This window comes from Leucoraja erinacea, unplaced genomic scaffold (assembly GCF_028641065.1).
Source record: "Leucoraja erinacea ecotype New England unplaced genomic scaffold, Leri_hhj_1 Leri_712S, whole genome shotgun sequence".
In the NCBI taxonomy this organism is placed as follows: Eukaryota; Metazoa; Chordata; class Chondrichthyes; order Rajiformes; family Rajidae; genus Leucoraja; species Leucoraja erinaceus.
The window spans coordinates 24,052-37,500 of NW_026576633.1; the positions used below are offsets into that span (position 1 = coordinate 24,052).

Sequence of the window (13,449 nt, forward strand, 5' to 3'; positions counted from 1 at the left end):
GCCGGGCGGTGATTGGTTGAGGCGGCCGTCAATCACCCGAAGCCACGCCCCCTCTCCCTGCCGCCCGGACGGACGTTGACACCGGCGCCATTTTGTGTAGAGACGGTCGGCATCGTCGTCGCTTCGAAATAGAGCGGAAAACCGCGGTTTAACCCGGTTAGCTGAGGTAAAAAAGGTAGAGGGGAGTGGATAGGAGAGAGCGACCGAAAAAAGCGGGGGAAAACATGAAGATTTTTGTAGGGAACATCCCGACCGAGGGCACGGTGGAGGAGCTGCGGACGCTGTTCGAGTACTACGGCACGGTGAGGGAGTGCGACATCATCCGCCACTACGGCTTCGTCCACATGGACAGCCCCGAGGAGGCGGCGCAGGCCATCGCCGCCCTCAACCAGTACGAGCTGCACGGGCAGAAGCTGAACGTGGCCGAGTCGCGGCCCCGGCCCTCGGCCTCCGCCACCGCCATGGCCGTCACCAAGGTGTACGTGGGCAGCCTGGCGCCCAGCTGCAGCAACCAGGAGCTGAGGGCCAAGTTCGAGGAGTACGGCCGGGTGGTCGAGTGTGACATCGTCAAAGGTACAGTCTCCGAGCCCAGGGCCACTTCACTATGACAATAATGCACTTTCTTTCCGACTCAAGGGATAACATTATATAAAAACGCCATAAAATACATATAATGCATGCAAAAACACCATATAATACATATAATACATGTAAAAACACCATATAATACATATAATACATGTAAAAACACCGACAAGGGACATTATATAAAAAAACATTGCATTATAAAAACACCATATAATACATGTAAAAACACCATATAATACATATAACAACACCAAGATACAGTCTTCATCAGTCACTGAGCCCAGGGCCACTTTACTATAACAATAATGCACTTTCTTTCCGATTCAAGGGATAACATTATATAAAAACGCCATAAAATACATATAAAAACACCATATAGTACATATAACAACACCATGGTACAGTCTTCATCAGTCTCCGAGCCCAGGGCCACTTCACTATAACATTAATCAACTTTCTTTCCGACTCAAGGGATAACATTATATAAAAACACCACAAGATACATATAATACGTAAAAACACTATATAATACATATAAGAACACCAAGGTACAGTCTTCATCAGTCTCCGAGTCCAGGGCTACTTCACAAGGGACAACATTATATAAAAATACATTGCATATAAACCCCCCCACAAAATTCATGTAAAAACACCATATAATACATATAACAACACCAAGGTTCAGTCTCCGAGCCCAGGGCCACTTCACTATAACAATAATTCACTTTCTTTCCGACTCAAGTGCCAACATTATATAAAAACACCACGAGATACATATAATACATATAAAAACACCATATAATACATATAATGCATGTAAAAACACCATATAGTACATATAACAACACCAAGGTACAGTCTTCATCAGTCTCCGAGCCCAGGGCCACTTCACTATAACAATAATCAACTTTCTTTCCGACTCAAGGGACAACATTATATAAAAACTCCATAAAATACATATAATACATGTAAAAACACCATATAATACATATAACAACACCAAGGTACAGTCTTCATCAGTCTCCGAGCCCAGGGCCACTTCACTATAACAATAATGCACTTTCTTTCCGACTCAAGGGACAACATTATATAAAAACTCCATAAAATACATATAATACATGTAAAAACACCATATAATACATATAACAACACCAAGGTACAGTCTTCATCAGTCTCCGAGCCCAGGGCCACTTCACTATAACAATAATGCACTTTCTTTCCGACTCAAGGGACAACATTATATAAAAACTCCATAAAATACATATAACATGTAAAAACACCATATAATACATATAACAACACCAAGGTACAGTCTTCATCAGTCTCCGAGCCCAGGGCCACTTCACTATAACAATAATTCACTTTCTTTCCGACTCAAGGGACAACATTATATAAAAACTCCATATAATACATGTAAAACACCATATAATACATATAGCAACACCAAGATACAGTCTTCATCAGTCTCCGAGCCCAGGGCCACTTCACTATAACAATAATGCACTTTCTTTCCGACTCAAGGGACAACATTATATAAAAACGCCATAAAATACATATAATATATATAACAACACCAAGGTACAGTCTTTATCAGTCTCCGAGCCCAGGGCCACTTCTCTATAACAATAATTCACTTTCCGACTCAAGGTCCACACAAGGGACAACATTATATAAAAATACATTGCATATAAAAAAACCCACAAAATTCATGTAAAAACACCATATAATACATATAAAACACCATATAATACATCTAAAACACCATATAATACATATAAAACACCATATAATACATATAAAACACCATATAATACATATAACAACACCATATAATACATATAACAACACCAAGGTACAGTCTTCATCAGTCTCCGAGCCCAGGGCCACTTCACTATAACAATAATTCACTTTCTTTCCGACTCAAGGGACAACATTATATAAAAACTCCATAAAATACATATAATGCATGTAAAAACACCATATAATACATATAACAACACCAAGGTACAGTCTTCATTAGTCACTGAGCCCAGGGCCACTTCACTATAACAATAATTCACTTTCTTTCCGACTCAAGGTCCACACAAGGAACATTATATAAAAATCCATTGCATATAAAAACACCACAAAATACATGTAAAATCACTATATAATACATATAAAACACCATATAATACATATAACAACACCAAGGTACAGTCTTCATCAGTCACGGAGCCCAGGGCCACTTCACTATAACAATAATCAACTTTATTTCCGACTCAAGGTCCACACAAGGGACAACATTGTATAAAAATATAAAAACGCCATAACATACATGTAATACTTGTAAAAACACCATGTAATACATATAACAACACCAAGGTACAGTCTTCATCAGTCTCCGAGCCCAGGGCCACTTCACTATAACAATAATCAACTTTATTTCCGACTCAGGTCCACACAAGGGACAACATTATATAAAAATACATTGCATATAAAAATACCACAAAATACATGTAAAAACACCATGTAACACATATAACAACACCAAGGTACAGTCTTCATCAGTCACGGAGCCCAGGGCCACTTCACTATAACAATAATCAACTTTATTTCCGACTCAAGGTCCACACAAGGGACAATATCACATAACATTAAAAAAACCCACAATTTACCACATATAAAAACACCATAAATACATATAATATAAAAAAAACACCATATAATACATATAAGAACACCAAGGTACAGTCTTCATCAGTCTCCGAGCCCAGGGCCACTTCACTATAACAATAATTCACTTTCTTTCCGACTCAAGGGCCAACATTACATAAAAATACATTGCATATAAAAAGACCACAAAATACATATAAAAACACCATATTAAACATGTAAAAATACATATAATATAAAAAAACCCATCAAATATATATAATACATATAAAAACACCATAATAATAATTATATTAATTAATAATAATAATAATAATATACTTGATTTCGGACTCAAGGTCCAGGCAAAGGGACAACGTTACATAAAAATACATTGCATAGAAAACCACCATAAAATACATATAAAATCACCATAAAATACATACAAAAACGCCATAATATTAATAATGTACTTTATTTTGGACTCGAGGTCCTGCCAAGGGACAACATTACATAAAACATGCATATATAAGCATCGCTCAGCACTATGATGGCGATGGAGTCAAGATGGAGATGCTTTTGGAGTGCATCATAAATTATATATTAAAAAAAAAACAATACATGATTTAAAATCCAGAATAAAAAGAAAAGATCAGTGTTCTACAACGAGACAGTGACACCAGTGCCTCCACAACTGGTATTCGTAGCGTGTAGTGCTAAACCTTATGTTTGACAAAGCCACAATAATTACATTTTTAGTCATTTATCCTGAATTTATACATATGATTTCGTAGGATAGCTTCTAAAGTACTGACTCCTGCAGCCACAAACATGCTACTAGCACCACAATATCTAGGTTTCCTTAGCAGTGTTTTCATGGCATCGTTATAGGCAACCTTTAGTCTCTGCAAACTTGTCTTTCCGTAGTTCGAACACAGGTGCGCAGTATAGAGTGGTGTGCAATATGCTCAAAACAGCAACATCTTCACCACATCTGTACACACTCCAAACTTGCGCAAGAGAATATTCGCCTGTACATACAACATACGCTGTTGCCTATAAATATCCTCATCTGTCACTGACACAATGTTTATATAATACATATAGCGTGTGTGTATAATTGTCTTGTGTAAGTGTAAAACCAATGCCCCCATGTCTATGTAGTTCAGAACTTATTTGATTTTTAAAAAAAATTCAAAATATACTTTATTCAAGAAATAAATATATACAATACATGATCCTTACAAAACCACCCGACATTCCCTAAGGCCACACATACATTCAATACTGCTTACACAAATTTATCCTCCACCCTTGCCACTCATATGGCCCATTGGCGTGGGATCCCCTCCCTTATTTTGAGGGCGTCTCCACCATCCCCGTGTCCAGCAGCGGAACCGAGCCTTGGCGTTGGCTGCACCAAACTTTGATGGTTGTAGTGTTTAGTGCAAGGTAAATCCAATCGTCCGAGGGTGTCCAATGAGGTAGATATAGTACCTCAGGACTGCTCTCTAGACCACACCGACCAACATGCCCCAACTTAGTGTGTAGCAAGAAATACAATCAGCAAAATTATTTGGGACGACAGTGAAACTAGGGTGGGTGAGAGATGGAGAGAGAGGGAAAGTAAGTTGGAGAAATCAATATTCATGCCACTGGGATGTGTAAGCTGCCCAAGCGAAATATGAGAAGCTGTTCCTCCAATTTGCGTTGGGCCTCACTCTGACAGTGGAGGAGGCCCGGGACCGAAAGGTCAGTGTGGGTAGGCGGTGTTGAAGCGTTTGGCAACCAGGAGACCGCATAGGCCTGGATGGACTGAGCGTAGGTGTTCAACAAAACCATGGACGAGCCTATATATGGGAGTCCACATCTGGAATAGTAGATCTGGAGATAGAGGGCTTTATGACGTCATGGTGGCCTCCATTGCTTGTCCAAACCCCACTCCTCCCTGGGGGAGATAGTCGTAGAGCCCTAGACTTGTACGGCGCGGACACAGGCCCTTCGGCCCATCCCATCTGTACCGATCAAGTTGCACTGTCAAATTTAATCTCACCCGTTCACGTTTGGCCCATAGGCCTCTGAGCTTTTCCTATCCATGTACCTGTCCAAATGTCCGTTAATACCTTGTTTTCTCCAGAGTTGCTGCCTGACTCACTGAGTTACTCCAGCCTTTTGTGTCGACCCCTTCCGACAGCTCATTCCATATACCCACCATGTTCTGTGGGAGAAGACATTGTCCCCTGGGTTCCAATAAAAATTTGAAGAAACAATTGACTCCAGTTTGAAGAAGGGTTCCAACCCACCCATCCGTGTTATCCAGTAATGTTGCCTGACCCGCTGGGTTACTCTGGTACTTTGTATCTTTATTTGTAAACAGGGAGCTGCAGCTGCTGGACACTGCGGGTCAGGCAGCGTCTCTGGAGAACCTGCATAGAAGAGTTTGGACCCTTCTTCAGACCTATCCAGGTTCGACCTTGACTACGAGTGCTGTCCGTACGGAGTTTGCACATTCTCCCTGTGACTCCGTGGGTTTTCTCTGGGTGTTCTGGTTTCCTCCCACACGTACAGGTTTGTAGGTTAATTGGCTTCTGTAAATTGTCCTTGGTGTGTAGGATAGTGTTAGTGTATGGGTGATCGTTGGTCGACACAGACTCGGTGGGCCGAATGGCCTGTTTCCACGCTCTATATCTAAGTCTTAAGGTCTAAAAATGCTGCCTACCCGCCAAAACTCCAAACCTTTGTCTTGTTTTTGTCAACCAACACTGCTATTCCTTGTTTATTAACAGATTGAGGTATGCAGTCAAGGGAATATGCCAGGTCCAGTTTGTAGGTTCCCATTTATTCAATTAAGCATATGTTGGATTTGAATTATTCCCCTGTCTCAATTATCCCCTTGGAAACAGGTGGTGAGCCATTGAATTTATCAAATGAAGCTATTCCCATGGCATTGTTAAACAATGTGATCATAAATAGAAGGTGTTGATGTGCTTCTTGGCATGGGGTTGGTGTATTTGGGAGGTATTTCCATGTCTGTTATCCTTTTGTTGGTTAATGGGAGATTAGTTTATAGTGTACGACATACAGCGTGGAAAACAGGCTCTTTGGCCCACCGAGCCAGTGCTGACTGGCGATCCCCGCACGCTTGCACTATCCTACGCACTCTTGGGGGCAATTTACAACGATACCAAGCCATTTAACCTACAAGCTTGTACATCTTTGGAGTGATCCGACGATCCCGGAGAAAACCCGTGCAGGTCACGGGGAGAAGGCACAAATTCCGTACCGACAGTCAGGATGGAACCCATGTCTCTGACGCTGTGAGGCAGCAACTCTACCGCTGAGACACCGCGCCGCCAACCAAGTGTTGCAGGTTTGAAAAGGGTGATCATAAACCAACGCAGCACAGAACCCGCCCATCAAATATCCGTCCCGACCATCGATCGCCCATTTCTATTAATCCGACGTTAAACATGTTCTATTCTCTCCACATTCTCATACACCCTTTTCCCACCTCCCAGATTTGACCACTCGCCAGTAGACCAGAGGCAATTTGCAGCTGTCAATTAGCATACTTGTTTTTTGGACGGGAAGAATTTGGAACACCTGGAGACACCCACCTGGTCATGGAGAACGTGCAAACTCTACTCCACCTGAGGTCAGGATTGAACCCGGGTCTCTGGCACTGGGAAGCAGCGGCTCCAATAGCTGCACTCCCCACAACAACCGTAGAACGTAAATGGTGCACAGTGCAGCCATTGTGTGTGGCTGTTTGGGATGAACTAGTGGATGGGATTGTTCTTGACTTACTACACTTAGTTAAAGCATGGAAACCCACGCCCTTCCTCCCACCGAGTCGCCGACCATCGATCAACCGTTCACACTAGTTCTATGTTGTCCCACTTTCTCATCCACTCCCTACACACTAGGGGCCATTTGCGGAGACTCAATTAACCTACAAACCTGCACGTCTTTGGTATGTGGGAGGAAACCGGAGCACCCGGAGGAAACCCACGCAGTTACAGGGATAGTGTGCAAACTCCACACAGACAGCACCCGATGATGGTATTGAACCCGGGTCTCTGGCACTGTGAAGCAGCAGCTTTTCTCCCGGTGCTCCAGTTTCCTTCCGTGCTCCAATGATGTGTGGGTTTGTAGTTAAATTGGCTTCGGTAAAGTTGTAAATTGTCCCTAGTGTGTAGGCTAGTTCTAATGTACGGGGTTTTACTGCTGGTCGGTGCGGACTCGGTGGGCCGACGGGCCTGTTTCCGCGCTGTTTCTCTAATATCTAAAGTCAGTGCGTTGTGCTCCTCCCTGCGCGCCCGCTGTTGTCTGCGCAGTGACGGGGCGCACGTGTCGCTTTGCCCGACATGAAGTGTGATCTTCTGCTCCCCGTGTTTTTCAGATTATGCCTTTGTCCACATGGAGAAAGAGGAAGATGCGATCAAAGCCATTGGCAGTCTAGATGGCCAAGACTTCCTGGGGAACAAGCTGCGGGTGCAGTTGTCGAGGTCGACCTACGGCAAGTCTGGGGGGCAGCGGGAGGTGTGCCAGCGCTGTGGGAGGCAGGGCCACCAGGCCCGAGATTGCCACTCTCTTCGCCTCAACCAGTATAACCAGTACCAGCTGGCATCCCAATACTACCCGTCCTACTATTCGTACTACGACTATGACTACAGCCACGGCTCCTACTACGACTACTACGAGGATTACCAGGCGGCCACCGCAGCCGCCGGCTACACCACGGTCGACTACACCAGAGAGAGGAGCCCCAACCGCCTGGCTATCACCACGGCGGCGGCAGCTGCAGTCTCGGCAGCCGCCGCCACCAATAGCTGCACCCAGCTGTACGAGCGCACCCGCCTTTCCCCCCTCACCGTGCCAAAGTACCAGGCCGAGAAGTACATGGACGATAGCATCAGTAGGTACGTATCGGTAGCTCGCAAGCCGGCGGGAGTGGTGGGGCACGCCTGCCTCACCGCCCAAGTGGGGACGGCAGAGAGCGTAGCCGCCGCCGCCGCGGCCAACAACGTCGCCTGCGTCACCGGCGCCACCTGGAGCATGGTGCCGCCCGTCGATGAATCTACCCTTGGCACCGCACAGATCTCGGAGCAGTAGTGTCCGGCATCACGCTGAATCCACAGTAAGTAACGTGTATCATGCGCTGGCCTAAGGTGTGTGGTGGTGGGGGTCGCTGGGTAACGGGGTAATCCTACCTCAATGGAGCGGGATATTGCTGGGTTAAAGCTAAAATACAGAACTGGATTGTTCCTACCTTATTGAAGCGGGGTGTGGGGTGGTCGCTGGGTAAAAGCTAATAGACGGACTAGGCATCTTCCTATCTCAGCAAAGCAAGGTGTAAGGGGATCACTTGGTAAAAACTAAAAGCTAAACTTTTTTGGCGCCCTTTATGTGGTTGCGATTGCGTAACTTGGTTATGCAAGCAAAGGATTTCACAAGCATTCATTCAATCAAAAGACAGAACGGGCTTGTTACTACCCCTGAGGAGCGGGGTGTGGAGAGATCGCTAGGTAAAAGCTAAAAGGTGGAACAGGCATCTTCCTATCTCAGTGAAACTGGATGTAGGGAAGCGCTGGGTAAAATTTAAAAGACAAACAGGCTTGTTCCTATCTCAGCTAGGCTTGAAGATGGGGGCAGGTGCCCTTTTTTTAATTCACACCTTGAGAATGTGTGGGAAAGAGGCCCCTGTTTTTGCTTGGATTTGGATGAATGTGGCTAGGCAAGGTTTTTGTTTGCCTGGAACCGTGTGACTGTGTGTCCTTGGCTCGTAGTTGTACAACACTAGGGTGATGCCTGTGGGGGCCGTTGGGCAGAGGACGTCTTACTCAGCTGACGGAGGTCTCGTTGGCATTCCACCCTCCTGCAATTTGCAGCCATTAATGAAGATCCCGGGCCTCTGGCCTATTGTAGCAGTCAACGTGTGGTCAACTAGCCCCGCTATACAACTGGGTGTTATACAAAGGGGGAGCTCCCATCCACGCCCCAAAGCGTCAAGACAACTTTGGGGTATGAAAGTCATGAGGAGGTTTACTATGATGCCAAAGGAAGAGTCCTCGTCCCCCCCCCGAACTGAGTATAGAGTTACATCGTGGAAACATGTCTTTCAGCACACCGAGTACATGCCGACCAACAATCGCCCGTACGATACCATTATCCCACACACTAGGGAAATATGATCTTTGCTGAAGCCAGTTAACCTACAAACCTGAGGTACACAAAAAAGCTGGAGAAACTCAGCGGGTGCAGCAGCATCTATGAGGCGAAGGAAAAAGGCAACGTTGCCTTTTTCCTTCGCTCCATAGATGCTGCTGCACCCGCTGAGTTTCTCCAGCTTTTTTGTGTACCTTCGATTTTCCAGCATCTGCAGTTCCTTCTTAAACAACCTACAAACCTGCATGTCTTTGTGATGTGGGAGGAAACCGGAGTGTCCAAAGAAGCAGAGTGGACAGGCAAGCTCCGTTTGGACAGTACCTGCAGTCAGGGTTGAACCCGGGTCTCTGGCGCTGTAATGGCAGCAGCTCTATTGCTGCACCATCATGCTGCCAGTGCTAAGTGGGGGGGAGCAAGGATGCATTTTCCAAGCTGAGAAGGGGAGAGAAATGTTTTGAGAGGCAAATTTGTGATCGGGAATGTATCACGGAAGATTGAGGGGAAAATAAGCCAAACACGATGCTTAATGTCTGTGCCAAACATGATGCCAAGATAAACCATCCTCACCTATCTACATATAATCCCTCCGTTCCCTGCATAATCCATGTGCCTCCCTAAAAGCCTCACGCAAGCTTTGGTAAATGATGTTGTTTGCAGTATGAAGGACACTTTGTGCAGAGACACCACTGCTCATTACACCCACACCCCAGATCCGCTTTACTGCAATAATTCCACTTCTTGGCTGCAGGCAGCATTCTGTAAAAGCAGCTCAAATGGAGTCGGGCTCATTGCTAATCTTTAAATCCCTAAGTGTATCCTCTTTCTGCCTTTGTTAGGGTCCCCAGATTTCACTGCACTGTGTTCTGGGTTTATATAAATCATTAATCCTTTAGTTTAGAGATGCAGCACGGAAGGGGGCCCTTTGGCCCACCGAGTCCGTGCCAACCAGCGATCCCCGCACACTGGCACTATCCTAAGTACTGGGGATAATTTACGATCTTTACTGAAGCCAATTAACCTACAAACCTGTACATCTTTGGAGTGTGGGGGGGACAGTACGCATAGTCAGGATCGAACCTGGGTCTCCGGTGCTGTGAGGCAGCAACTCTGCTGCTGTTACTCCTCAATAAACATTTTTACAGAGTGGCTTTAATACCTTCATTGCTTCTCCCCAGATTCGGTTGCACATAGATGGGAAAAGCCAAATTTAAGTCTTTCCCCGCATTAATTTTGAACGGGTTGTATGTCACCCAGTGTGAAAGGCGTGCCTGTCTCTGAGTATCGCACGTGTGCTGAGTTAAATGTGATAATTGTGCACAGTGACTTCAAAGAAGTACAAATGTGTCACTGTGTGTTGTATGTGTCTGTGCTTGTGTCCCTATCCTGATTAGGCAGACACTTTTTTATGCTCTTGTTTGCCTTTGTCTCTTGCCATCTGGGCCAGTTTAAGATGCCCTTTCAGAGATTACAGCCACAAAATTGTTTGCTACTAAGGTCAAAATGATGGGTGGTGGGTGCGTTAGGAGAACATGCGGTTTTGGCGGGGGGGGGGGGGGGAGGGAAGGGAAGGGCACTTTGTTTTCCAACCTGCCACGGTAGCAGGTTGAATGGCACGGTGGCCTGAGAACCTAAACAATGCTGATTTCTTTCATTTTTACAGGAGGGGTGCAAGTGTACTTGATCATGGCACTTGCTGTGGTGTGCTATTGCCGACCCTGTGGATGCAGTAGACTGTATCTCAGTATCTGTTTGTGTGTGTATGTGTGGGTGGCCCAGTGGGCTTTGTGCAAGGTGTGCCAGTGCTCTGCTTCTGCTAAACATACACACACACCTTCTCCCCCCCCCCCCCTCCTGTTCTGTGCCAAGGAAATTGGCTCTCAGCGGTCGAGACAGTGTGGACAATTAAAATGGCGGAGGGAGAACGGCTGTCTCCCTGTAACGTCACTGGCTCCAGATGCCTGAACTGCACAGCCCTGAAAGTGGCATGGTAGTACAGCAAGATGCCTATCCCAAACCACCGAGCAGGAGCAATGAGAGAGGGCGAGAGAGAGAGAGAGAGAGAATGGTCCGTTTATCCCGTGGCAGGTTGGTCGGAAAGGGTAAAATGGTGCACCCCCACCACAGTTGGTTGAAACGGAAGGAGTGAGGGAGAGGTGGCGTAGATTGGGGTGTGGAGGTGCAGGTGTGTGCCGTGCACCGTGCTTGCTCTCTCTGTCACTTTTGACCCCACATATCACCGCAAACCCTCCCTGGAGATTACATTTGCGTCATTGGCAAGAGAGATGCATTTCCCACAGCGCCACAATATAACTACCTCCCTTCCCGCCTCCTCCCCAATAAATGTTAAGTCCAAATGTTCAATTCCAGCCTGCCCCCCCCCTCCCCCATCGGTGAATGCATTAAGAGTCTTTCCTTGCCTCCTCTCCCTGTATTGACACAATGTGCTTTTTCTCTTAGGTATGATCAGTCCGGCTCCGCTTATTCCGCCGAAACCCACTATTGCCCAAATGAACCGACGATTTCCTCCTCCTCCTCTCCTCCGCACGCCGCCGCCGTCACCGCTGCCGCCGTCCGACCGCCACTGCCGTCCGACCGGAAGTTTGTTCTCTCCAGACGAGTACACGACCCACACGATCGTGGCACAAGCAGCACTGTGGCATTTAAAACAAAAAAAAAATTATATATTATATCTTTCTCTCTTTCTCTCTCTCTCTCTCTCTCTTCCTCAAAACATAATAATCTCTGCAGCTGCGCCATAGGTTTAGTGAACACATGCGATGTGTATCTCCCTTTCTCTCTCGTCTCTCTCTCTCCCTCTCTCTCTTTCTCTCTCTCTCTCTCCCTCTCTCTCTCTCTCTCTCTCTCGCTCTCTCCCTGATTGTGACTGGATGCTATTCGCCAAGGGGGTTTTTTATTTTTGTTTTGCGTTTACGGACATATTCCCGCTCCCAATTTCCCAATTTCCCTCTCTTCCTCCCCCCCCCCCCCCCCCCCCCTCCCTCCCTTCTTCCCCCACCAACTCAAATAAAACAACCTCTCTCCGAACAAACCCTGCAAAAAGGCCAGCTCTCCGAATGTAAGTGTGGGTCGAAGCCTGCCGTTCTTTTACTAGACCTATTTGTTTGGTACATATAATGGCGGGGGTGGGGGTTTGTTCCATCGACTTGCCAAGCAGCCCCTCGGAAGTGACTCCCGCTTCCACCCACCCATCCACACGAGGGTTGCCGATTGGGAAGGGCGATAGTGCTTTGATGCCACCCCTTGCGCGCCCGGTTTCGGCGCCGTGGGGCTGACCTGGGACCATCACCCGGCTGTAAAGGGCATGGATTCCAACCCAATCCTCTTGCGCCCCCCCCCACCATGGGTGACCTCTGAATGACCCGGCTGATACCATCTCCTCGAGGTTGGAGGGAGCGTGGCAAAGCAGGACAGACTTCCCCCTTTAAAATGATCGCCTCTTAACTGTGCCGCCACTAACGACTCAAAAACAGAGTTGCTAATCCCACCCCTCTCATTCCGAACCCCCTCCCTCTGGTCCTGACCACACTCCTGAGGCACTGCCCCCCCCCCTCCCCACTGGTTACACAGGAGCAGTCGATCCACCTTCCCTGCTTGTGTTCTCTTTCCTTTCTTTTGTCCTTTTGTTTTTTTATTTTTTATTTTTTGTCGTTCCGCGGCCTCTGGGCTGTCGGGGTAGAGAGTTGGGCGTGTGGAGAGTGCTTTGGTGGTGGGGGTGGAGTGTCCCCAAGTGTGGCCAAGGCTTTGCGATGGTGTTGAAAGGTCTGCCTTCTAGGTCTAGTGCATTCCCCATTCATCCTCATCCCCACGTTGCTTCAAGCCTGAACGTGACATGCCACTGGCACAGTAGGTAAAGCAGGAAGGGTTCTTGACCAGCTTGTTCGATGCGTGAAAGGGTTGGTGGTCCTGACCTGATTGGGCATATCTCTGCTGTGAGAGGAGAGAGAGGACACACTGCATCTTTCCTGGGCTCTATCTCTGTGTGTGTGTGTGTGTGTGGGGGTGCGCGTGCGTGCTCATATTTCCTGCTGTTTATATGAA

General features: G+C 46.6%; 1 protein-coding gene across 1 annotated transcript; it reads left to right on the forward strand.

Annotated features, from left to right (window-relative positions):
• Positions 1–48: 48 nt before the first annotated feature.
• On the forward strand, positions 49–12,125 carry LOC129694577 (RNA-binding protein 4-like). Its single transcript, XM_055631306.1, has 3 exons — positions 49–573; positions 7,625–8,362; positions 11,848–12,125. The coding sequence occupies exons 1-2, from the start codon at positions 225–227 to the stop codon at positions 8,335–8,337; spliced, it is 1,062 nt and encodes a 353-aa protein (XP_055487281.1). The 5' UTR covers positions 49–224; the 3' UTR covers positions 8,338–8,362; positions 11,848–12,125.
• The last annotated feature ends 1,324 nt before the right edge of the window (positions 12,126–13,449 follow it).

Bases quoted from the DNA above. Each gene is read 5' to 3' on its own strand.
- LOC129694577 (XM_055631306.1), top strand. From the start codon at position 225: ATGAAGATTTTTGTAGGGAACATCCCGACCGAGGGCACGGTGGAGGAG. The intron at 574-7,624 runs GTACAGTCTCCG...CGTGTTTTTCAG, and splicing joins CGAGTGTGACATCGTCAAAG to ATTATGCCTTTGTCCACATG.